General features: G+C 45.5%; 1 protein-coding gene across 1 annotated transcript; it reads right to left on the bottom strand.

The window, feature by feature from the left end:
- Positions 1–1,413: 1,413 nt before the first annotated feature.
- LOC127008815 (ectin-like) lies at positions 1,414–2,171 on the bottom strand. Its single transcript, XM_050881210.1, has one exon. It carries the CDS (start codon positions 2,109–2,111, stop codon positions 1,596–1,598), a length of 516 nt encoding a protein of 171 aa, XP_050737167.1. The 5' UTR covers positions 2,112–2,171; the 3' UTR covers positions 1,414–1,595.
- Positions 2,172–26,993: the final 24,822 nt, after the last annotated feature.

The raw sequence follows: 26,993 nt of genomic DNA, 5'->3' as shown, positions 1-26,993 counted from the left end.
AGCTCTAAACAGAATCGCAGGGACACAAAAGACTACCAAGGGCTGCAGCGTCTCCCATCCGGCCTCCTTCGGGAAATCGGATATACACGGACTCAAATTGGCCGATTCAGGAGGCTTGGGAGAGGTTCGAGTCCCGCCACGGATCAGATAAAGTCAATAGCAATCGATTAGGTGGAGGGCGGGGTGGAGGGTCGCGTGTGGATGTGGTTATGGTCTCCCTGCTAGCCTCCACAATGCAGCTTTTCCCTCTGTGATCGGTTTAGGTCGCCACAGGATCAGGTTAATCGGATGAGGGATGTGGGTGGCCAATAATGAGGAGGTGAGGGAGGGCTGAAAGGCTCTGTTGATGGACCACTGGCCGGGGGGACGCTGGGTGAGAGGAGGAAGAAGAGTAAGAACGAGAGTGAGAGAGTGGGTCGTATTCTTAAACATACTTGACAAGGCTTTCGTATAAGTTTTGAGCATTTCCACGGATGGTTTTATGACCCTGGTGGTAGTTTGATCATTCTTCTGTGCCGTGAACATAAAATACCACGCCTAACAACCCGACTGATCTCCTTTTCGGCGTTTTGGAAATAGTTGACGTGGGAGCCGAAAGCGTCTAACATACTTGACAAGGCTTTCGTATAAGTTTTGAGCATTTCCACGGATGGTTTTATGACCCTGGTGGTAGTTCGATCATACTTCTGTACCGTGAACCTAAAATACCAGTAATAAGAACCAAACTGATCTCCTTTTTGGCATTTTGAATTAGTTGACGTGGGAGCTGAGAGCGTCTAACTAACAACACCGAACACAGCGAGACAGTCCGACAACGAAGGACGGTGCTGGGCCTTTCCAACCATGTCATGCAGTAAATTAATAGCTAATGAATGTGTCACTCCAATTACGCCGCCCCGAACGAGGTGGACGAACGAGGAATGATATTATAAAATGCGATTGATGCTGCGTGATTAGCGTAACGACGGGCAGGTGGCTCAGGCGGAGGAGGAGGAAGAGGAGGAGGAGGAGCCCAGGTAAATATTCAGGTGTAGCTCAGGTGTGGCGGAGGGCAGGTAGGTAGGCAGGCAGGTGAGGGCCGCTGCTATAGATGGTCCTCGTGAAATGCATTAGAGCGCGCGTCACGGCTAAGCGGCGATAATGCTCACCAGTCGCCAAACGGAATATGATTGAGGCTGAAATGGAGCAGGTGGAATGAGTCACTTCGGAGAGGCGTCAGGAATGGAGAGTGTGTGGGGGGCGGAGGGGGAGGGGGGGGGGGGGGAGTGAGAAGGTGAATGTGTACCTGAAGAGAGACAGACAGATAGATAGACAGGCAAACCGACTGACAAACATAGAGACAGAGACAAACAGCAAGACAAGAGACAAAGACACTAAAACAGACAGTCATAGACAGATAGACAGAGAAACAAATACAAGCAGACAGATAAACAGAGACAGACAAAGAGAGATACAGATGCAGGCAGAGATAGACAGACACACAGACTAAGATGCATTACTATACTATCACCCCCTTCCTCTCTATTACAATCAACTAATGCGTCACAAATCAAACACATCGGCCGAAGAAAAAGTCATACAAACAATCACTTAACTCAGAACCTACACCGGCGTTTAGTACACTCCTGAAGCTCCCACGGGCGGCCCTCACACGCCCGCACCAGACACGCCCTGAACCGGTACTGCTGCCCACGCCCACACGACACACTGCACGGCGACCACAAACCCCAAGGAGACCACGACGCCCCACTTCGAGCCCCGTAACGCCCGCCGGACCCTGAGACCTCGATGGCCGGCGTCTCTAAAGCTAGGTTCTTTGAGAGGTCTTCGCGGTCTCCTATGGCCTCGATCTGAACCACATTGAAGAGCCTTTTTTTACGTGATTTCTCTTCCGTGTGAGGCTTGTGAGGAGGCTTCTTAGATTCCCGGGTTTCTGGTCTCAAGAGCGGGAAATTGACTCTCTTCGTAACCTTCGGCCGGGTCACTACCTCCTCCCCCTGGTCCTCCACGTAAGTCAGCTGGAGGAGATGCTGACCCTTCCCAACGTGCACCGCCAAGACCAAGGCCACCACCACCATTATCACCACCATCTCCACCTTCATCACCGTCATTGCGTGACAGAAAATTATCACACTTTTTTTTTTATTCTTGTTTTGTTTTTTTTGTTTTTACGTTCTTTCTTCTTCATCCTCTTCTCTTTTAATCTCCTTATTTTATTTCTACTTATTCGTTTTATATACTTAACCGTTATTTCCTTTGTTTTTTTTTCATATATTTTTTTACACAAACCATTTTTTTTTCACTCACATTCATAACGCTACTGTTTTTCATTTGTTTTGCTGTAGTTAAAGGAAGGAATGACAATTTTTAAGTCTTTCTTCTTGACCATAAAGACAATAAAACAAAAGCTGGTCTCGGTCACCACGGTTCGATAAACAGAAACTCAAAACGGTAGAGAAAGAAGAAAAAAATAGAGAAAATCGAAACTTCAGCCCTCCCACCAAAGTTCCAATTCACCTTTCCTATCGAGATCACTATAGAAAAAAAAATCAATAAAACTCAAAGAACAAACTATCTCATATATACTAAAATAATAAAATAAATAAATAAGGTCCTCATGGTTCAGTAAAGAGAAACAGCCACGGCAGAACAAGAGAAAAATAAGAGAAATCGAAACTCTCTAATTCTCCAATCAAAGTTTCTCTAAGACAGCCTCGGGAGCCGCTAACAAAGTGCGCGGCCTCCCCCTCAGCCCGTCCGGATATACCACAGCCTCCCCTTAATCCCCTGAACACTAGAAAAGTCTTTGGGAAAATCTCCAGATACCCGTTTCCCCATCATCTACCTTTCCCTTGCCCTCCTTTCACCTCGCCTTTCTACTTCTTTTCTTTCTTCCTTTCCCTTGTTTTCCCTTTCTCTTCCCTTTCCTGGTTTAGTTCTTCCTTTTACATTACCTTTTCTTTTCCTTGTCTTCCTTTCCCCTCGTCGTTCTTCTCTTTGTCTTTCCCCCGAAGAGAGGACACTGAAAGAGGAAGGGAAGGAAGAGGAAGGGACAGAAGGAGTAGGGAAAGACACTGTAGAAGGAAGGAGGCAGGAGAGGGACAAGAAGGAGGAGAAGGAAGAGGAGGAAAGAAAAAAAGAAAAATGGGGCAGGAAAAAGGGTTCGAGAGAGGCAGCAGACAGAGAACACAAAGAGAAAGAAGAGCGAGGGAGAGAAGGAAAGGAAAAAGAAAGAGCAGAGGAAGTAGAGGAAGAAAAGAAAAGAGAAAGAGAAGGCAGGAAGGAAAGAGGGTACGATAAGGGCAAGAGGGAGGGGAGGAGAGGCGGGAGGTGGAGGAGGAACAATCGATGGAGTCACTTCCAGAACCACTCATTTGTAATCGTCCGGCTTCCAGTCAAAACAAAGGTCCCCATTGTTACGTCTCGCTCTCACCTGACGCCCACACCTTCGTCCTCGCTTCCTCTTCCTCTTCCTCCTCCTCCTCCCCCTCCCCCAACACCGCCGCCACACATTGATGGAAAGGAAATGGACTTTTTTTTCTATTATTTTCCTTTTGGTCTTCGGTTTTTTTTTTACTTGTTCTCTTAAGAATGTCGGTATTTTTTTTGTATTTCTGGAGTGTTGCAGGAAATTGTGAAGTGATTTTAGGTGCTGGTGTTTCTTTTTTTATTGTTTCTCTCTCTCTCTCTCTCTCTCTCTCTCTCTCTCTCTCTCTCTCTCTCTCTCTCTCTCTCTCTCTCTCTCTCTCTCTCTACCTGGGCTAATTGGTCTACTGGGAGAAGTAATTTGAGAGAAACGTTTCCTCATGTGTGGGTTTGTGAAGAGTGAAAAGTTTGATTTGATTTTTACGTTATAGTTTTTTCTTCTTAGTTTTAGTCAAGTTTTTTTTTCTCCTTTCCTTTCTACTTCGCGTGTGAAGGAAAGAGTTGCGTTTATTTATTTATTTTTTATTATCGAACTGAAATATAAGGAAAAAAGAAGAAAGGAAAAGCGTAGGGAAGAAATGGAGAATATAAAGGAAGAGAAAAATAAAGGAGGAGGAAAAGGTTCAAGAAATAGGAAAAGAATAAGGAGGAAGCGAATATTATGATAGAGAGAGACTGAGAGAGAGAGAAAAAGTGCAATAAGGAGAGAGACAGCAATGGGTGGGTGACAGATGGTTACTTCCTGGGCCGAGAATCGAGGCGGAAGACACACAGTGGATAGCGGAGCGAAGGAGAATATGTCCCGCGCGGGATTTGCTGGCGAGAGGCGGCGGATGACGGGCTGATGTGAAGCTGAGAGAGACGGATATTGGGTGCCATTCACGGGGGGAAACGCATCTGTAGTGCCAAGTAGGGCCGCGTAGTGCCGACCCCCTGACCCGAGGCGGAATGAGAGAGAAGGGAAGGACACACACACACAGAGAGAGAGAGAGAGAGAGAGAGAGAGAGAGAGAGAGAGAGAGAGAGAGAGAGAGAGAGAGAGAGAGAGAGAGAGAGAGAGAGAGAGAGAGAGAAAATGACGGGGGTAAGTGAGGGAGAGAGAGGGAGAGAGAGAGTTGATAGTGGAGTAGAAAGGGAGAGAGAAACTGAGAGTGGTGGAGGAGGAGAGAGAGAGGGAGAGAGAGTTGATGAGTAAATAATTATAATCTCCTTACCTGATTATGTTTACTCATACGTGTAAGAGGGAGGTAAGCTTTTATTTCAAGGTGGCAAATATATTAAGATGAGCGAACTAAACAACTTGTGGGATTATACTTATTTTTTTTTCCTTTTCATCTTCTGGTTCTTGTTCTTCATCTTCCTCATTCTCTCCTCCTGCTTTTTTTTTCCTCTGTCCTTCTTCCTTATTCTTCTTCGCCTTTTTTTTTTTCTTTCTCTTCTCGCTCGGGGGAAGAGTATAGGAGTATTTGCATTTTTCCCGCTTCCCAATAAGGCGGGGCTGTTTTATCTCGTAGTAAGCATCATCTGTGTATCGGGAATAACTAAATATTGGGAAGGTGTCCATACGTGTGTTGGGGGTGTAGACACTCACTGATTGGCCGGGTGCTTTAGTGTGTGTGTGTGTGTGTGTGTGTGTGTGTGTGTGTGTGTGTGTGTGTGTGTGTGTGTGTGTGTTTGCCGCAAAGAAAGCAGCTCATCGGCAAAAAAAAGTTATAATGAGAAAAAAATTTGCCAGGTAAACAATGACATAATATAAAAAAAAAAGAGTTCAGAAGAGTGGCCAAAAGAGAGGTCAATTTTAGTAGGAGGTGTGTGTGTGTGTGTGTGTGTGTGTGTGTGTGTGTGTGTGTGTGTGTGTGTGTGTGTGTGTGTTTATTCGCTTTATGCAGTCACTCGTAAAATCCATATCTGCAGTTAAACAAAACACAACCTGCAAGTATAGTTTGCATTCATATATGCATTTATGCATTCATGTATGCTTACGTGGGGGGCGGCGTGGGGAGGGAGGGGGGCGTCCTGAGTGTGTGCTTTGCGTATATGAATGCTCAGCCGTGTATGTGCGCTGTGTGTTTTTCATTTATTCCCTAACGCACATAAAACAGACATTTCAACATAAACATGACACAACGCCCTGTGTGTGTGTGTATATATGTATTCATGCACACACACCTGTGTGTGTGTGTGTGTGTGTGTGTGTGTGTGTGTGTGTGTGTGTGTGTGTGTGTGTGTGTGTGTGTGTGTGTGTGTGTGTGTGTGTGTGTGTGTGTGTGTGTGTGTGTGTGTGTGTGTGTGTGTGTGTGTGTGTGTGTGTAAAGTAGCCCTTTGAGAAGTATGTTTTGTTGGCGAGTCATTACCAGACAGATGGGAGCCGCACCACCACCACCACCACCATCACCACCACCACCACCGCCTCCTCCTCCACCACCACCACAACCTCCACCGCCGCCGCCGAGGACAGTGCCACCCGTATTTCATATTATCTGCGCCGCCGACTGGCCTCCCTGGCGCCCATACGTCTTGCCGCTATCGACACGCCCATCCATTGCGTAGACAGGCCGGGAGTATCTATATTAAATGCAAGATAGCGATCACGGAACCCCGCCGAGCCCCGCGCCGCGCCGCCAGGGTCAGCCGGGGCGTGACAGGTGTGTTTGATGGTGGTGGTGGTGGTTGGGGTGGTGGTGGTGGGCGTTAGGTAGATAGCTGGTGCAAGTGGACACACACACACACACACACACACACACACACACACACACACACACACACACACACACACACACACACACACATACACACGGGCTGTCGCATACACGGTACATGTAGTCAGCAGTTTATCGGTGTTTTGCTGACATCACCCAAGCCATTACGTATTAAAAGCCAGGCATTCCACGGCAAACACACACACACACACACACACACACACACACACACACACACACACACACACACACACACACACACACACACACACACACACACACACACACAATTACACACGGTGATATTCTCCCTAAAAATCTCCGAAAAAAACGTAATTTTTTTTTTTTTTATCCCGGAAACGACCTTGACTAGACCGAGTTTGTGTGTTTGTTTGTGTGTTTGTGTGTTTTGGACGTGAAATAAACTCATGCATTCACTTTATCTATCTATCTATCTATCAAAATATCTATCTATCTATCTATCTATCTATCTATCTCACCTCCACCCTCTTTTCTCTCCCCATCCATCCATTTCTTTCCTCCCATCTCTCCTCCTCCTCGTCCTCCTCCTCCCATCCCTTCGTGCCTCCATCACTCCCGTCTTCTCCACCATTACCTCGCGGCTCCACACCTTCCATTACCAAGCTTTAACATCCTTACTGCCCATTATCCGAGACAAAACACCGCGCATCCCCCATTCTCCGCGACCAGCCCCTCTCCATTACCCGCGATGCTGCTCTCTCCCAAATCAATCCCAGGCGTTTCTCGCAGGTGGCCGCAGGTGTAAGGAAGGAAGGGGAGAGAGAAGGGAATCAGGAAGAGAGATAAAGGGAGGGAAGAAACGAAAGGAAAGAAAGGGAAAGGAACGAATGGGAAGAAAAGGAATGGAAGGGAGAATTTGAGGATGGGAAAGGAGGAAGGAAGGGAAGAAAAGGAAGGAAGGAGAGAAGAGAGGGAAAGGAAGGAGAGAGGGAAGGAAGAAGGAAGAAGGAGAGGAAGGAAGGAAGGGAAGGAAGGAGAGAGAGAGAGAGAGAGAGAGAGAGAGAGAGAGAGAGAGAGAGAGAGAGAAGTAGAGGAGAGATAAAGGAAGGGAGGGAGAGAAATAAAGTTAGAAAGCCGAGAGAGAGAGAGAGAGAGAGAGAGAGAGAGAGAGAGAGAGAGAGAGAGAGAGAGAGAGAGAGAGAGAGAGAGAGAGAGAGAGAGGAAACGAAAGGAAAGAAGACAGACAGAAAGGCTAGAGAAAGGGAATAAGGAAAGGCAGAAGGAAACCATGGAAGACAAGAAAAGGGGCAGCAGATTTTTATATAGTCTATCTATGTCAAGGTGAATTATATCAAGTAGATCTCGGTTTTAATGTGACGGGTGTGATGATGATAAGGGGAGGACATGGAAATATGGGCTCGCGTGTCAGGAATAGTGTGTGCGGTCGGGGGGAGGGGGAAGGGATGGGGAGGTGCGTGTGTGTACGTGTGTGTGTTGCGTCGTGTTGCTTCTGAGCCTTATCTCTTATTCATGTGTCCGGTGCGTGTCTCGGACGTGTAGCGCTGACTGACAAAACTTTGACTGCCATTCTTTTGCTGTGATGGTGATGAATGAGAGTGTCACCACCACCACCACCACCACCACCGCGGTCATTCGCCTCACCACCATCACCATATCCACTACTACTACTACTTCTAATACTGATAACAAATATAATAGTTGACAAGTTATCCCTCACACACACACACACACACACACACAGATCACTGAATTCACCTACTCACCCACCTATACTCACTCACCCACCCTTTCATCCACCCACCTATCCAACCATCCACATAAGCGACGACAGCAACGACAGGGACAACGACAGCGCTTCAGGATGTCCCGCGTGAGAGCTCTCGAATATCGGGCGAGATCTGGCGCGGCGCGGGTGATTAGCGCTGCGAAATTGTGTTCCTCTGTCAATAGAAATAGCATGCGTGGGGCTTAGAGTCGAGAGCAGCGGCGACGGAGGCGAGGGAGGCGCTGCTCGGCTTAAGGAGTTGCCGGCTGGTGGTGGTGGTGGTCGTGGTGGTGGTGATGGTGGTGGTTTTGTATTATAAGTATTATCCGCTGTTATGGTTTTTCTGTGTTTGGTATTTGTTTTTGTTTTTCATTATTGTTTTGTTTTATTATTCATGCCCTTCTCTGTTCTTTTGTGTGTTTGTTTTTTTGTGATTTTTATTGTTAGTGTTCTTCATCGCCTCGTTTTCCTCCTCCTCCTCCTCTTTCTTCGTTTTTTCCCCCTTATTCCTCTTTTATTTCCGCTTGTTATTGCTTGCCTGTCCTTTGTTTTGTTACCTTGAAAATATTGTAACGAAAACGAAGTGAGATGAGAGAGAAAAGGGAGGGAAGGGAAAGGAAAGGAGAGGAAGGGGTGAGGTTAGGAGAGGGGGAAGAGTTCGATGGACGGGCAAGGAGAGGTAGGTAAGGTATGGGAAGGAGAAGGAGAGGGAGATGAGAGGGAAATTGAAGGGGGTTAGAGGGAGGGGTGAGAGAAAGGGACAGAGAAAGACATGACCAACAGAATCAAACAGTAATAAAACTAAGAATATCATAAGAAAATCACTGTGAATAAGTATCATCACCACAACATACCTTCACATACCCCTCCGCCCAACCAACCCACAGACAGACAAAAGGGACATCAGAAATCTATATCTATACCTCTAAATAAGAAAGTCACTGTGAAAAGGTCCCGTCACCACAACATACCTTCACATACCCCTCCGACCAACCAACCCACAGACAGACATGGGGCATCAGAAATCAATATCTATACCTCTAAATAAGAAAGTCACTGTGAAAAAGTCCCGTCACCACAACCTACCTTCACGTGCCCCTCCGACCAACCAACCCACAGGCAGGCAAAGGGCATCAGAAATCTATATCTATACCTCTAAATAACATAAAAGGCAACGCATATAAAAGTAAACACGTGCGGTGGTTCTATTTTTATGTACTGCCATTTATTTATCTTTCCACTGCCGCGCGAGTCACGTCCCTCGATTCGTGGCTGAGTGTTCGGAATATGTTTTATGCACGCACCTTTTATTTCGTTTTTTTTTACCCCCCTTTTCCCCGCGCCGTCCAGTTCCCTTTCCCGCCCTCAAACCCTCGCTCCCCTCCCCCCCCCCCGTTCCCTTTCCCATTTCTCCCATCCCGTCCCCCTCACAAATCCTCGCTTCCCTCGCTCCGTTCTCTCTTTCCCATATCCTCCATCCCGTTCCCCTCACCTTCCAGTTCCCTTTCCCGTCCTCAAACCCTCGCTCTCCTCCCTCCGTTTTCCCTTTCCCATATCTCCTATCCCGTTCCCCTCACCCTCCAGTTCCCTTTCCCGCCCTCAAACCCTCGCTCCCCTCCCTCCGTTCCCTTTCCCATATCCTCCAACCCGTTCCCCTCCCTCTGTTCCCTTTTCCAGGCTCCATCCCGTTCCCCTTCCTCCGTTCTCTCTCCCTGCTTTTTACCCTTCTCCCTCTCCTCTCCTCTCTCTCTCTCTCTCTCTCTCTCTCTCTCTCTCTCTCTCTCTCTCTCTCTCTCTCTCTCTCTCTCTCCTCCTCCTCCTCCCTAACCCAGACATTATCTACCTCTCCTTGCCCGTCCATAGACCTCTTCTCCCTCCCCTAACCTCACCCCTTCCTCTCCTTCCCTTCCCCTTCCCTTCCCCTTCCCTTCCTTTTCTCTCTCATCTCCCTCTCCTCCCAAACCCACAATTTACCAACCTCTCTTGCCCCCATTCCCATACCTCGTCCTTTCCTTTCCATTTTTCCTTGTTCCATATTTAATACTATCCTCCCGCCGCCATATCCGCCCCGCCCCGCCCCGCCCCGAAAGGGTTAGCGTTCTGTTCCTCTTGACACGCCCCGCCGCTCAATCGATACAGTTCTCGCATTGCTTTTTCCCTGGCGCCTATGATGGATTTGCTTTGCTTCCCCATATACGAGACCATTTCCCTCCCCCTCCCTCTCTCCCCCCCTCTTCCTCCTCCCCACCCTCCCCTTCCTCCCTCCCCCAGCTCATCCACTCCAGCATTTGTCCGAGTCCGCCTCTATGTGAAGTGTCATGCTGCCTGGATTTATGCAAGGAACACCACCCCCACCACCACCACCTCTACCACCTCCACCACAACCACCACAACCACCACCAACACAATCCCAACCATCACACGCGTTGCCCCTTTCTCTGTCCCTTTTTTATCTATCTATCTATCTGTTGGTCTATTATATAGGAGAAGGGTAGATGAGTTCGAGTTGAGTTTGGTTAGGTTAGGTTAGGATAGACTAGGTTAGGATACGTTGGGTAAGGTTATACTTGGGTAGGTAAGGTTAGGTTAGTATAGGTTAGGTATCTATCTCTTTATATATCTGTCTATATATGTATATCTAAAAGAGTAAGTTTAGGAAGGCTTAGTTAGGTTAAATTAGGGTAGGTAAGTGCCATGTTAAGGAGAGGTAAGTTTAGGTTAGATTACGTCTCTGTCTATCTATCTGTCTATATATGTATATCTAAAAGAGTAAGTTTGGGAAGGTTGAGTTGAGTTAGATTAGGGTAGGTAAGCACCATGTTAAGGAGAGGTTAGGTTAGGTTAGGGTAGGTCTCTGTCTGTCTATCTGTCTATATATGTATATCTAAAAGAGTAAGTGTGGGAAGGTTGAGTTAAGTTGAATTAGGGTAGGTAAGCACCATGTTAGGGAGAGGTCAGGTCAGGTTAAGTTCAGGTTCGGGCTCTAGCGCTACAAAACATGGATTCAAAAAAGCGAAAATCGTGCTGTACCTAGGGAGCCAGGTCACAGGTAGAGGCGCAGTTAGTCCTCGGTCTGGCCGGCAAGAGCCCTCAGCGCCGGATCCTCTTAGCTCGGTCTTTGTCGCCGGGTCCTGCTCTCATTCTCCTCCCTCCTGCTCCACTTCTCTCCGTCTCACTCCATCAGCCGCCACTCCAGAGGAACTTACGCCATTGCTTTCGCTTCGCCTCATTTCAACCTTCTTCTCCCTGGATGATGCTTCGCCTACACACACACACACACACACACACACACACACGCACACGCACACACAAGCACAAGCACACACATACATACATACACAGCTATATTCCTTCCTTCCTTTCTTCTTTCCTTCCTTCCTCCTACAATCCATCTCCTCTTAATCCTTCTTTTCCTCTTTTCTCTCCTATCCTCGTTGTATTCCTTCTTTTTCCTTCTGCCTCTTTCTTTTCTTCTTCATATCCTCTTCGTTACTTCCATCTCCCCTTTCTTCTCGTTTCATCCCCTTCCTTCCCTCCGTTCCTCACTGCCTGTTCCGTAATCTTACACCTCTTTCATCTTCCTCCTCCTCTTCCTTCCTTCTCATTCTTTCCCTCTTCTATGACGTCTTTTCTCCTGGTTCTTTTCCCTCTTTCCTCTTTCGTAATCGTTTCTTCTCCTCCTCCTCCTCCTTCCTCCTTCTTCCTCCTCCCTCCCCCCTTCCCCCTCCTTCATCTCCGGGGGTGACAACCTTGCGTTCGATTAAAGTTTGCAAATTTAAAATCCTTTGTGCCGGGGCCGGGGACTCGGATATACGGAGTTGCTTATTTATTCATTCTTTCTTAAATAAGTTGCTAGCAAGAAGATGAATTTGCATTATATATTCCATCATCAACTCCCCCCCCCCCCCTCGTCCCCCTCGTGGAAGATACTGTGGTGATGGTGGGGGGAAGGGGGGAGGAGGAAGAGTACGTGGGTGGGTGTGGGTGAGTGTGGGCGTGGGCGTGAGGTGTCTTCATGAGTCCTTTTCTGGGTGTGTATCTCTTTGTTGCTATTAAAGATGGAAAGCGATGACCATGTACCTGTGTGTGTGTGTGTGGGTGGATGGATGTGCGTGTCTGCATCTGTGTGTGGGAGGGGGGAAGGGTGTTATGTGCGTGCGTGTATGTGTTTGTACTCCTCAATCATTCATTCCACACACCCAAACTTTTGCCTGCACTCCATTCGCGACTCGGGCCAAGCAGAGTGCCAGGACAGCGTGCCAGTGTGTCCCGCCATGTCATTTTTCATCCATTAAACTTGCATGCCGCGGTGACCATTACAGGTGACTAATGCATACTCTCTCTCTTTTACAGGTATGACCCCTCTCACCTGTGCTAAGGTAGCCTGGGAAGTGGCCCGCCCAGTGCCACTCCCACCGCCACCTCCTTCCCTTGTGGTGAATATGAAAGTGGGTGTTATTTTGTTCCAAGGTCTCTGTGCCGTGGACATTAACTTCATGGATTGATTCGAAATACTTACACATTCAGGAGTTGCTCGCGACATTCAGATCACGAAGAGGAGTTTAGGAGCGGCATTTGAAGTTTAGTTGAAGATTCGAGATTATACAAATTTGTAAGACGTAGGAAGGATGAGGTACCACTTTTTTTATGATATACTGAGAAGTTAGACTCGTATATTCTCGTACATTCAGGAGTTCCTCGCCACGTTACTATCACGAGGAGTAGTTTAGAAGCCGGTCTTAATTCATAGAGGCGATACAAATTTGCCAGACATAGGAAGGATGAGATGCCACTATTTATGGTATACTGAGAAGTTAGACTCGTATATTTTCGTACATTCAAGAGTTTCTCGCCACGTTACGATCACGAAGTTTAGTTTAGAAGACGGTCTTAATCCATATAGGCGATACACATTTACAACATATAGGAAGGATAGGACGCATAATGATACCGCTCCTTATGATATACTGAGAAGAGATTAGACTTGTATTGTGGCGCGTTGAGGAGTTGTTCGCTACATTACCATCACGAGAAATTCCTTAGAAGCGGCACTTACAGATTAGCGATGGTGCTCATTTGCAAGACGTAGGAATGATCGGGCATAAAACGGCACTGCTTTCCACGATGTACTGAGGAGAGTATATTGCTCACCATAATACGATCACGAGCACTGTTTTAAACGCGGCACTTCAGTATTAGAGATGATAAACATACGTAATGATATACTGAGGATAGTTTAGTTTAGACTTTACATGCTATAAAAATTGCTGTTTAAACGCAACTCTTCAAATACAAGTCCCTTTAAATACAGGTCCCTTTAAACACAGGTCCCTTTAAATACAGGTCCCTTTAAATACAGGTCCCCTTAAACACAGGTCCCCTTAAACACAGGTCCCTTTAAACACAGGTCCCTTTAAATACAGGTCCCTTTAAACACAGGTCCCTTTAAACACAGGTCCCTTTAAACACAGGTCCTTTTAAATACAGGTCCCTTTAAACACAGATCCCTTTAAACACAGGTCCCTTTAAATACAGGTCCCTTTAAACACAGGTCCCTTTAAACGCAATTTCCTCCTTTTTGTTCTCTCTCCTGTTACATTCGCTGCTGTATGTGTGTGTCGGCGCCGCTGTTACTGTCGCCCTCGTTACTGGCTCCGGTGGGTGACGTCAGCGCCATCCGCCTAATGGGTAGTAATGATGCCCTGCGTTACATCAGCATTTGTCACGCTTTTATAAAAATGACTCCCCGTTACGATACTGTTTGGCGGCACTAATTTTGTTTTGCTTTGAAATTATTGTAAATGGCGCCATGCAGTTTTTTGGGAGAGAGAGAGAGAGAGAGAGAGAGAGAGAGAGAGAGAGAGAGAGAGAGAGAGAGAGAGAGAGAGAGAGAGATTCATGATGGGACGTTTTGGAGGAATGGAGAGGAGAGAGGGAAGGAGGAAAGGAGGGAGCGAGAAAAAGGGAGGGAGAAGAAGAGAGAGAAGAGAAAAGAAGCGAGATCGATAGGAGAAAGAGGTAATAATGGCGAGAGAGAGAGAGAGAGAGAGAGAGAGAGAGAGAGAGAGAGAGAGAGAGAGAGAGAGAGAGAGAGAGCGTGTGTGGGTGGGTGTTTGAATTTTAATGAGCTATACTTTTTTTTATGAAGCTCAATATCGTTACCGAAGAACAGTTGTGGAGGTGGCTGTGATGGTGCTTGGTGATAGTTCTTGTATAATGACGGCTATTAAGGCTGTATAATTATTTTCGCAGACATAAAAGAAAGTGCTGAAATCTAAATGGAGTGACGCAGGAAGGGGATTCGAACCACTGAGATATATTTGGACTTTGTGTTTTGTGTAAAGGATTGTTGATATTACGGCGAAAACTTTGACTATATTTTAATGAGTAATAATATAAACCATTTCCGGGAGTACTAATCTTAATGCTGTGAGGCAGGTACGGGATTCGAACCACTCTACGATAACTTTGGACTATTTTCGTGCTAATGATTCTTGATGTAACAAAGCTCTCACGGCAAAAGCAAACGTTGATGGATAGTGTAATGAGTAATAGTATAAGCCATCTCAGCTCCAACTAATGACAATATAGAAATAGTAATCAAGTTATGTTCAAATGAGTATTGTTAAACATTGTTATGGGAAAAACTTATGATATATATTTTAATGAGTGATAATGTAAGCAATTTCAGCGCCAAATGATAACACAATTCTGCTTTTTATTTTCATCATCATCATCATCATCATCATCATCATCTGTCTGTGTGTTAGATTATAAGGAAAATAAAAAAAAGTTAAATACAAACAGATTCAGATCAATTAGAAGAAAAAAATAGATGGAGGGAAAGAATAATAAATAGGAAATTAAGAAGAGAAAAAAAGACAAAACAGAATAAAAAGTAGAGAGAGTAAAAGGAGAGAAGGAGACAATGGAGAAAGGAGGAGGAGGAGGAGGACGATGAGGTAGGAAACAGGAGAGGACACACACACACACACACACACACACACACACACACACACACACACACACACACACACCAAAACGAGAAATAAATAGAGACATTCGCCCCCCCCCCCCCCACAAACACAGTGGCGATCGATTGGGGGGGCGGGGGGAGCCGGGGGGGGGGGGCCACGGCGCGAGGTCTTTATTGTTTGGTGGGTCTGATGATTGGGGGGAGGAGGCCGGAGGGAGGGAGAGGGGGAAAGGGGCGACATGGGAAGGGATGGTTAGGAAGATGAACGAAAGGGAAAGGAAAATGGATAATGGGAGAAAAAAGGAACAAAAAATAAAACAGATGGAGGAAGATGAAAAGTAGAGAGTAGAAGAATAGGAAGAAAGGGAAGAAAAAAAAGGAAAAAGGGAGATATGGAGAAAGGGAGGGAAGGGGGTATAGGAGAGGGGTTGATGGGGAGGTGATAAGGGATGGCCAAGGAAGGTTTTTAAAATGGTGAAAAATAATAATAGTGAAAACATAGAAAATAGTGACAGAATGGTGAGAATAGTGAGATAATTATAAGGTTAGGGATTGGCAGGATAGTGAAGGGGTAAGGGGGGAGGCGTGTTAGTGAAGGTTTGGGAAAGGTTTTGGTATAGTGAGGAAAGGATAGTGACCAGGGAGAAAAAAATATACTAGTTAGTGTTTTGATATAGTTCACTTGGTTCTGGCTGCAAGGAATGGCATGTATAGTGAGGAGAAAGGGAGGGTGAGGACAGAAGGGTGTTGATGGAACGGAGGGAGCGGCCACAAGGGAGGTTAATTGTGGACAGGGTGAGGGAGGAAGGGGACGAGGGAGAAGAGGGAGAGAATGAAGGGGGTTATCAGTGGGGAGTGAGGAGGATAAGGGAAAGGGAGGAAGGGGACGAGGGAGAAGAAGAGGGAGAGAATGAAGGGGGTTATCAGTGGGGAGTGAGGAGGATAAGGGGAAGGGAGGAAGGGGTGTGATGATAAAGTGAGGGGTGAGGAAAAGAAGTGGTATAATGATGGAATGGGAAAAAGGAAGGAAGAGAGGAAGGATTGGGAAGAGAAAGAAGGGAGAAAAAAGACGAAAAGGAGAAGGAATTGGATTGGAGGAAAACTATCGTGAGGAGGAAAAAGGGGAAGAAGGGGAGAAGAAGCGAAAGAAGCTATAAGGGTGATAAAGGGAGGGAGGAGAGAATGAAGGGAGAGGGGGAGAAGAGGAGGAAGAAGCGAAAGAAAGTGTAAGGATGAAAAAGGGAGGGAGGAAAGGATGAGGGTAGAGGGGAGGAAAGAGAGAAGAAGAGGAAGGAGATGAAAGGAAAAGTGTCAAAGGAGATGAGTAGAAGTGGAGAAACTATAAGAGTGACATCGCTTGACCTCAGTGCACATCTCCGTTACATATGGGGAAGGGAGGATACTGGGTTAGAGGAAGGGAGAGGGGAGAGAAAGTGGGGCAGCGGGGCGAGGACACATGGGCGGCGGAGGGGAGATAAGAGTGATAGGGAGGAAAACAAAGGAGAATGGAGAATAGGGAGACAGATAAAGAGGAGTTACGCAGACAGGAGGGAAGGGGGGAGGAAAGAGGGAGAGAAAAGGGGGGGAGGGGGAGCCTGTCAAAGCAGAGATAGCGACAGTCACGCTGGGGGACGAGAACACGAGAACGGAAAAAGGGAAAAAGAGAGGAGAAAGAGAGGAAGAGAAATAGAAGAGAGAACACAAGGAGAGGAGCAAGAGAAAGGGGGAGAGGAGAAAGAGGAATAAAGGAGTAGAAATAGGACACGAGAACACGAAAATGGAAAAAGAGAGAAAGAAGAGAAGAGGAGAAAGAGAGGTAGAAAAATAAAAGAGAGAACACAAGGAGAGGAACAAGAGAAAACGGGAGAGGAGAAAGAGGAATAAAGGAGAAGATATAAGACACGAAAAGACGGAAACGGGAAAGGGAAAAAGAGAGGATATCCTTTCCGTCTGTTTCTTCTCCTCCTCCTTTTCTTCCTCTTTTTTCCTTCTCTCTCTCCTATTTTCTATCTCCTTCCTCTTTCACTAATTATCACTTTCTTCTCCTCCTCCTCCTTCTCTTCTTCCTCTTAAGAGACATGGAGATGCAAGCGAAAGGGACATAGGAAGAACGGTGGTAAAACAGAGGAGAACCAGAAACGAAGAAAAAAACATTGATATAAAAACTCAAACGGATAAAAAGGATAAAGAGGAGAAATTTGGAAAAAAAACAGGAGGAGGAAGAAGAAGAAGCAGAGAGTGGAAAAAACAGAAAACCAATAATAAGGAAAAAAAGGACCAAAAAAAAAAAGGGAAAGAATAAGAGAAGTAGAGGAGGAGGAGGAGGAGGAGGAGGAAGTAGAGGATGAAAAAACAGAGAAAAAAAAAGAAGAAAAGAAAAAAATAGGCATAGGAAGCAGAGAACGGAAAAAACAAAAGAAAAAACGAAGACCCCGCCCCCTCACCCCCCCCCCCCCCCAAAAAAAAAAAAGCTTATTCCTTACACAATTAGGGATGCATCGAGGCGAGGAATTCAAGAGCTTGTCAGGCGGAGCTCCGAAGCCTCTAATGGACAGTTCGAAGCCGCGTGTCGACACTCGCTCGTTATTCGCTGTATCAAGTGTCCTGACAACGTATCCGAAGTCCCTTGAGGCGGAGACTAAAGCAGGAAGAGGAGGAGGAGGTGGAGGGGGGACACAAGGGAGGAAGGAAGGAAGGAAGGAAAAGTATAGAAATGGGATAATAAAATGAAATAGAAAGAGGAAAAGGAGGAGGAGGAGGAGGAGGAGGAGGAGGAGGAGGAGGGGGAAAAACAAGGGAGGAAGGAAGGCAGGAAGGAAGGAAGGAAAAGTATAGAAATGGGATAATAAAACGAAGTAAAAAGAGGAAAAGGAGGAGGAGGAGGAGGAGGAGGAGGAGGAGGAGGAGGAGGAGGGGGAAATACAAGGGAGGAAGGAAGGTAGGAAGGAAGGAAGGAAGGAAAAGTATAGAAATGGGATAATAAAATGAAATAGAAAGAGGAAAAGGAGGAGGAGGAGGAGGGGGAAATACAATGGAGGAAGGAAGGTAGGAAGGAAAGAAGGAAGGAAAAGTATAGAAATGGGATAATAAAACGAAGTAAAAAGAGGAAAAGGAGGAGGAGGAGGAGGAGGAGGAAGGGGAAACACAAGGGAGGAAGGAAGGAAGGAAGTAAACTATCGAAATGGAATAATTGAATGAAGTAGAAAGAGGAAAAGGAAGAAAAACAAAAAATAAGAGAAAAAAACATCTGCTTCAATGATTTATGTATCTATAATTGATAGAGAACGTTCCTCTTACCTGTAAACGCAATAAATACCTTTCTTAAATATGTGATAAGATGGAATTTAGCTTAGTCCCTCATTTTAGTCTGCGATGAGTCAGGATTTAAATTATTCAACCTTTCAAGGAACCTCGAAAACATCAGCATGTGAATAATCAATGACCTCTGAGCCTCTCGTCCTCTAACTGAACCAATACACAAAAAATCATCCTCTTAAGAACCTCTAAAGTACATCAACGCACACAAAAAAAATCCTTCCGTCCTTATTTATCGTAAGAGCCATTTTAGGTCCACATCTTCATCATTTTTCTTCTATTTTTTTCTTTATATTTTCTCTTTGTATTGATTTATGTGTGTCTGAACGTCTTTGTACATCCTCATGACAACCACTAAACTACTAAAAAAATCCTTCCCTCCTTGTTATTATTACCCGCAAGAGCCGTTTATGTCTAAGTCCACATCATCATCTATTTTTTTTCTTTAATTTTCTTTTTGTATTAATTTATGTGTGTCTGAACGTCTTTGTACATCCTCATGACAACCTCTAAACTACTTAAAAAATCCTTCCCTCCTCGTTATTATTACCCACAAGAGCCGTTTATGTCCGAGTCCACATCATCACCAATCCACCGAACTTCATTATCACGTCCAACACAAATAGTTCAGTCCCCGTTGGAGCGTCATTAGTCCGTGTCATCGCGGTAAACAGTTTCCTTCCAGCTCACTCATTCCCCAATCAGCTGAGTCAGGAAGGAAGGAAAGGCGGACGGAGGGAGGGAAGGAAGGAAGGGCGGTGCGTAGGACAGGACAGGGCCGCGCCGTCACTAGGGCAGAAGATATTGCAGCAGTCACCCACCAATTCTCCCCCTCCATTCGTTTTCTTTTCCCCTTTTTTCCCTTTTTTTCCTCCCTCCCTTTCGTGTTTCGTCAATAGGGTAGCTAATTGGTGGTTTCTTCTGCCGAGGGGAAATGACAAAGCGACTAATTGTGGTAATCTTGTTTCTATACCTCGTCGTGGACACAGAACTTCGCTATTCGTGGACATTCAGACACGGCGAAGCGAGGGGGGGAGTGCTAGAGAGAAGAGTGAGTGGGGGGGGGCAAGGAGGGGAAGGGGGAAGGGGAGATGGGAGGGAAGGGAGAGAAAGAGAGAGAATGTGTGGGGATGTGTGGTTGGTAGGACGAAGAAAGGGGATGTGTGTTGTATTGATGGAGTGTGTGTGTGTGTGTGTGTGTGTGTGTGTGTGTGTGTGTGTGTGTGTGTGTGTGTGTGTGTGTGTGTGTGCTTAAGAGTTCCGTCAATAACACATCCTCTAGTACCCTTTTTACCTTTATACAAACTACTTTATACATTCGTTTTCAGATATACATAATACATTCTCTCTCTCTCTCCGGGTCCGCTCCATAATATATTCCGCGTATATTTGTCCATTTTTGCCCCCCTTTGACCGGGTCGTATTTTGATATGTATATATTTGACATGCACCTGACTATGTATCATGCGTGGCCTTGCTGCCTGTTTACATATGATAGCACGACACAGGGCAAGGCGGGACATGGCGAGGGAAAGCAGGGCAGGACAGAGGATGGCAGCGTAGGGTAGAGGAGGGGCAGGGAAGGGGAGGCAAGGCATAGGAGGGTAGGGGAAGACAGGGGAGAGTCGGACATGGCAGGAGAGAGGAGAGCATGGGAAGGAGGGGCGGCAAGGGGAAAGGGTGGCAGGGGAGGGCAAGGAATGGAGGATTATTAACCATTCATTAACAAGCAACGACTTCAATTCAGTTTAGTTTTAGTAGAGGGTCAAGAAGACCTAACCTAACAACCTAAGCTAACGTAACCTATCCTAACAACCTCACCTAACCTAACCTAACAACCTAAGCTAACGTAACCTATCCTAACAACCTCACCTAACCTAACCTAGCAACCTAAGCTAACGTAACCTATCCTAACAACCTCACCTAACCTAACCTAACAACCTAAGCTAACGTAACCTATCCTAACAACCTCACCTAACCTAACCTAACAACCTAAGCTAACCTAACATAATCTATCCTGACAACCTCACCTAACCTAACCTAACAACCTAAGCTAACCTAACATAATCTATCCTGGCAACCTCACCTAACCTAACAACCTAAAAACCTAAATGAACCGAACTTTATCTGACCTAACAACCTAACCTGACCTAACAAGAGCCTTCCTCATGTGATTCCTTTCTTGACTTCTTGTATGCTGTTCTTCAGTGTTACTCTTCCAAAACATCGTGTCATATATATTTCCCTTCCTTATCTCTGTTGTAGGTCAGCTGTCCAGGTCTCATTCTCAAACAGTTCGAGGCTTACACACACACACACACTCACACACACACACACACATTGGACAAGGCTTTCATAGGAGTGGTGGGAATATCATGGGTAGTTATATGAGCCTAGTGCTAGTATGGCAAGGCGTCTGCACCATGAATGTGAAGGTAAAAAGTTTATAAGAACACGATGAACTTCCTTTTCGGCCTTTGTAAATAGCTAACGTAAAAGTCGCAGTTATCTTAGTATGGTCTCTTTACTCTGCCCTCTCTCTCTCTCTCTCCCCCTCGTAGTCCAGGTCTAAGCCAAGCCATCGGGACTCGAACCAAGGCTATTTACCTTTTTCTGTGAGCAGGGTCCAGACAGCCACACGGTAAAGCATTTAGGTTGGCTCTCCGTGAATTCCCCTTGACCGCATGTACACTGGCGGCGAGGGTTGGTTTGCAGGCCTCTGAATAAACAGTAAGGCGGCCACGCTATGCTAGAATGCCTCTCTTCCTTCCTCCCCCTCCTCCTCTTCCTCTTCCTCCTCCTCCTTCCGTACACAAGTAGCTTACCTCTCTTTCCTCCTTCCGTTTACTTTAGAGGGTTGTCTCTCTCCCTCTCTCCTTCCCTTCTTCCTCTTTCGTGTACAGTACTTAGTTTGTCTCCCTGCCTTCCTTCCTTCCTTCCTTCCTTCTCCTCCGCTTTCTGCATCCTTCTCCTTCCCTCCTTCATTCCTTCTTCTATTCTTTACACTGTTAGCAAGTCTCTCCTCCTTCCTGATCCTTCTCCTTTCTTCCTTCCATCCTTCTTTCCTTCCTTCTCCATTACGCTTTCCCTTCTTTCTTTTTCCTTCTTTTCTTTTTTCTTCATTCTACATTTCTCCCCTTCCCTTGACATCTAGCTAATAATTTTCTAACCTTCCCTTCTTCCTACTTTCAATCCCTTGTTTCTTTTCCCTTTTCCTTGTTCTTCCTTTCAGTGTTATTCTTCCCTTCCATTCTTCCTCCTTTTTCTCTTTTTCGCCTTCCTTTTAACTTTTCCATCCCTTAAAATTTAGCTTGTATTCCTATTGCTTCAAACTATATATATATTTTTTTCATCTCGTCCTCCTCCTCCTCCTCCTCCTCCTCCTCCTCCTGCCATTGTTCCATCTCTGTCTCACTCTCCCTCGCGGTGGCTCGCAGATTTCAGCTTGGCCTTCGCTGAGGTTTCGCGAGATCGATGAAAAATGAATTATATCTCGGACTTGAAGGGGGACCTGCGGCTAATGGTGAGTGGGACGTCAGGTTGTTGCAGGAGACGATAGGGCTTTTAAAGTGAATACTACGGGACTCTGCTTGGGATTTGTGGTGTCTGTGAGAGGGATGGGAAGGGAGAAGAGAACGTCGACTTGAGTAAACGCAGAGAGAGAGAGAGAGAGAGAGAGAGAGAGAGAGAGAGAATAAAGAACGAGAAGGTGAGGGAATTGGTTAGTGAGTACGGAATGAAGGAAGAAAAAACAGAAAGGGCAAATTGAAGGAAAGAAGCAAGAAGGAAAGATGAAACGGGGGAGGAAAGAACAGAGTGAAGGATGGAAGATAGGGGGAAATAGAGGAGAAGAAGGGAGGAAGGAAAGGCAGAAAGGGAGAAAGCAATAATGTCAGTAAGAGGAGGGAGGCGGAATGATAGGAAGCAAAGAGGAAAGGAAGAAAAGAAGAGAGGAAGAAAGGAACGAAAGATAACGAATGAAGGAAACAGAAAAAAAAGTGGAAAGAAAAAGAAAGCAGGAAGGAGTGAGAGAAGGAAGGAAAGATACAAAGGAGAGACATAATTAAGGAAGAAGGAGCAGCAGAAAGGACAGAGAGACGGGAAGATGGAATGAATGAAAGGGAACCAATAACAGCGGCAAGAAAAAGAAGGAAGGAAGGAAGGAAGGAAGGAAGAAGGAAGGAAAGGTGCAAAGGAGAGACAAAATTAAGGAAAAAAGAGAAGCAGAAAGGACAGAGAGACGGGAGGAATGAATGAATGAAGGAAAACAAAGAACATAGGCAAGAAAAAGAAGGAAGGAAGGAAGGAAGGAAGGAAGAAGGAAGGAAAGATGCGAAGAAGAGGCAGAATAGAGGAAGAAAGAGCAGCAGAAAGGACAGAGAAAAGGGAAGATGGAATAAATGAAGGAAAACAAAGAACATAGGCAAAAAAAAGAAGGAAGGAAGGAAAGAAGGAAGGAAAGAAGCAAAGAAGAGACAGAATAGAGGAAAAAAGAGCAGCAGAAAGGACAGAGAAAAGAGAAGATGGAATAAATGAAGGGAAACAAAGAACATAAGCAAGAAAAAGAAAGGAAGGAGAGAGGGAAGGAAGGAAGAAGGAACGAAAGATGCAAAGAAGAGACAGAATAGAGGAAGAAAGAACAGCAGAAAGGACAGAGAGACGGGAAGAATGAATGAATGAAGGAAGGAAAACAAAGAACATAGGCAAAAAAAAGAAGGAAGGAAGGAAGGAAGAAGGAAGGAAAGATGCGAAGAAGAGACAGAATAGAGGAAGAAAGAACAGCAGAAAGGACAGAGAAAAGAGAAGATGGAATAAATGAATGAAAACAAAGAACATAAGCAAGAAAAAGAAGGAAGGAAGGAAGGAAAGATGCAAAGAAGAGACAGAATAGAGGAAAAAAGAGCAGCAGAAAGGACAGAGAGACGGGAAGATGGAATAAAGGAAGGAAAACGTAGAACATAGGCAAGAAAAAGAAGGAAGGAAGGAAGGAAGGAAGGAGGGAAGTACCGAGTATAGTTCTTAGCTTGCTGTTGACTTTAGGCCGAAGAGAAATATTGTTTTGGCGGAGTGAGAGTCTCTTTCTTCTCCTCCTCCTCTCCTCCAGGTTTTCTATCTCATTTCCTCTCCTGCCTCTTGCCACCTCCTTTCCTCCTCCTCCTCCTCCTCCTCCTCCTTCTCTCCTCCTTTCCTCCTCCTCCTCCTCCTCTCATGATATTTTTTTTTTGCTCTCCTCGTCTTTCTTTCCTTCCATTCTGCTCTCACCTCTCTCTCTCTCTCTCTCTCTCTCTCTCTCTCGCTCTCGCTCTATCTATCTATCTATCTATCTATCTATCTATCTATCTATCTATCATCTCACTTTCCATCACATATATCTCAACTTCACTTTCCCTTTTTTCCACCTGGTCCAAAAGATCTATTTCCACGGGGCGCTCAGGTGGGCACGGCAGGCTAGTTTTTTTTTAATTAGCGGAGGTGAGCACGCGCGCCGCACATTTCATAAGCAATAGGCGCGGGTTAATGGTGACGGATTGAATGGCTATCACAGGTGAGGCGTAATAGAGGTGACAGGTGCGCGGAGGATCATGACGGTAATGGAAAGTGGAACGAAGTACTCCACTGCTCTCTCTTACTTGACCTGACTTTCCACGTGAGTTATAGAAAGATGAAGTATATGACCTTTTTTTTTATCTTCGGGTTATGTGTCAGTGTTGTATGATGACTGGCAGACAGGTAGAGATCTGGACAGGTGTGTTATCAGTATAGTCACACCTGCTTAGAGTTAGTTTCTTATTTCTGGTTCATCTGTTTCTCTTTTCTTTCTCGTGTTATGCGTCAGTGTTGTATGATGACTGACAGACAGGTAGAGATCTGGACAGGTGTGTTATCAGTATAGTCACACCTGCTTAGAGTTGGTTCCTTATTTCTGGTTCATCTGTTTCTCTTTTTTTCCTCGTGTTATGCGTCTGTGTTGTATGAGATTACAGACAAACAGACAGACAGACAGACGAACAGGTAGGCAGGTGTTTTATCAGTCTAATCACACCGGTTTGTAGTTCTTTCCATATTTTCTGATTCATTTGTTTCCCTATTATCTCCTTCACCCTTTATTTGGTTCTAGTCCTCATTTTCTACCTTCTCCTTCCTCCTTTTCTTTCTATTCTTTCAACTGGTTCTCTTTCCCTCACTCTTCTTTCCTCATTTCAACGTTATGTCCCTCCTCCTCCTCCTCGCTCTCCTTTCCCTCCTTCTCCTCCTCCCATCTTTTTTTCCTCCCTCCTCCGCCTTCTCACCTCCTCCTCGTATCCCACACTCTCCTTCTTCATCCCTCCTCCTTAATGTCTCTTCCCCGGTTCCTCCTCCTCCTCCTCCGCCTCCTCCTCCTCCTCCTCCTCCTCACTTTCTTCAATTCTTCCTACTTGATATTCCATCTTCTCTCCTTCCTATGCAACCTCCTCCTCCTCGACCGGCATCCTTCATTTCGCTTTTTCTCCTTCATCCTTTTTACATAATATACCACTCTCTCCCTCTCCCTCTTTCCTCCCTTCTCTCCATTATTCCTCCATCCCTCCCACTTAATTTTCCTACTCCTCTTAAAACTCCTTCACCCTTGCCTCCTCTCATCGTGAACTACCCTTTCCTCCCCTTCTCCTCCTCCCTCTTCTCTTCTCTCTCCCTTCTCCCTCCTCTTCTCTTCCTAAATCCTGGTGGGTGACAAAAAGGTTTATGTCTTAATCTAGTTACTGGCGAGGCTGAGTCAACACCTGTTCCCTTCATGTTGACAGCCCTTCATGCCACCTCAGCACCTCCCCTTCACCCCCCATCACCTCCACCACCACCACAACCACCACCGCCATTACCACCATTACATTTTTTTTTCTTTGGGTGATGCTACGCCTCTCCCTCCTCCTCCTCCTCTCCCCTTCACTCCTCATCACCATTTCTCCTTTTTCCCCTCTTCTTTTCCCTTTTTTCTCCCTTCTTCTTAAGCTAGTCTTCTCCCCCTTCCTCCATTATCTATTTCATTTCCTTAACCATTTTCTTCTTTCCTTATTCATTGCCTCCTTTTCACTCTTTCTTCTTCCTTTCTCAAACTAACGTTCTTCCCTCTTTCCTCCATCCACTATTCCACTTCCTTTTCTTTACCGTACTTATTTTCCTATTCATTACTTCTTTCCTTCCTTCCCTCTTTCCTTCCTTCCTTCCTTCCTTCCCTCCTTTCTTCCTTCCTTGTTCCCCATCCCTCGTTACATATCCCCCATTTTCTTCAGTCCCTCCTTCCTTCCTTCCCCCTGAGTAATGAAGAAAGGGTATACTCAAGTCCTTTCTAGTTTTATGGCAGAAGAAGCGTGTGGGATGAGACGCTTTATATCGAAGTAACGGGCGGAGGAAAGGAGGAAAAAATGCGAAAAGAAGAAAGGAAAAAAAAGAATGATCAAGACGAATGCCCCATAAACCCGAGGATGTTAGGAAGAGCTTAAGACTTATGAAAAAATAACGAAATTGGAGGTAAAAAAAAAATGCTACTTGTGTACGATAGAAAAAATATAATAGTGTTTGATTATGTGATATTTTAAGCTATTTTAGTGAGAGAGAGAGAGAGAGAGAGAGAGAGAGAGAGAGAGAGAATATGTATATAGTACTCTGATAAAAGTCTTAGGACATTTCATTTCATATTTCACTATCACCAAGACTCACCCAGAGAGAGAGAGAGAGAGAGAGAGAGAGAGAGAGAGAGAGAGAGAGAGAGAGAGAGAGAGAGAGAAAAGTGAGAGAGAGAGATTGGCTATTCTGAAGAGGACGTAAAGACTAATGAAAAAGGTAACAGTAGTTGAGAAAGAGAGAAGACGATGAAAGTTGAAATAATTAGAGTTTACGAACAGCGTTAAGAAGAGAGGAAGAGGAGGAAAATGAAGAAAAAAGAAAAAGGAAAATGGAGGAAAAGAAAGAAGAAATTATAGTAAAGAACCAGGTATTTTAGTGGAAGTTGGAGAAGAAAGGAAGGAAAATGAGAAGAAGAGAGAAAGAGAGATGAGAGAAAGGAGAGATTAAGGAAACACTGAAGAAAAGAACGAAAGAAAGAAGAAGGAAGGAAGGAAGGAAGGAAAGAGAGAAAAGAGAAAGACAGGGAGAGAGAAGAAAGGCTAAGGAAACATTGATAATAAAGAACGATAGAAGGAGGAAGGAAGCAAGGAGGGAAGGAAGGAAGGAGGGAAAGAGAGATAGAAAGGAGAGGAAAAAGAAAAGAGAAAGACAGGGAGAGAGAGAAGCAAGGTTAAGGAAACATCGATGAAAAAGAACGCAAGAAAGAAGGAGCAAGGAAGTAAGGAAGGAGTGAACGAGGGAAGGGAGCGAAGTAGGAAAAGAAAGAGGGATAAAAGGAAAGAATATTGTACCGGCCGAAAAAGAAATAAGAACCTTGATAGACGAAGCAAGGAGGAGGAGGAGGAGGAGGCGGAGGAGGAGGAGGAGAAAAAAGAAGAAAGGAAAGGGTCAGCTGGTTTATGAAGCGTAGGAAGAGGAGAAGTAAGGAGGGAGGGAGGGAGGGGAATGAAGAAAAAGAAGAAAAGGAGAAGAAGAATAAGGATAAAAAGAAAAGAGGAGGGGAAGTAAAAAGGTGAGGAAGGAAGGTGAATAAAAAAGAGAAGAGGCAGAAGATAACAATTAGGCTAGAAGGTGCGGTAGGAGAGAGATAAAGAAAAAAAAAAGAAATTAAGAAACGGAGAAGGAGAAGGAGGGGGGCTGAGAGGCAAAGAGGGGTTGGTGGAAGAAGTAAAAAGGAGGAGAAGGAGGAGATAAAAAAAAGGAAGAG

This window comes from Eriocheir sinensis, chromosome 38, assembly GCF_024679095.1.
Source record: "Eriocheir sinensis breed Jianghai 21 chromosome 38, ASM2467909v1, whole genome shotgun sequence".
In the NCBI taxonomy this organism is placed as follows: domain Eukaryota; kingdom Metazoa; phylum Arthropoda; class Malacostraca; order Decapoda; family Varunidae; genus Eriocheir; species Eriocheir sinensis.
This window is presented reverse-complemented; position numbering and strand designations above follow the sequence as displayed.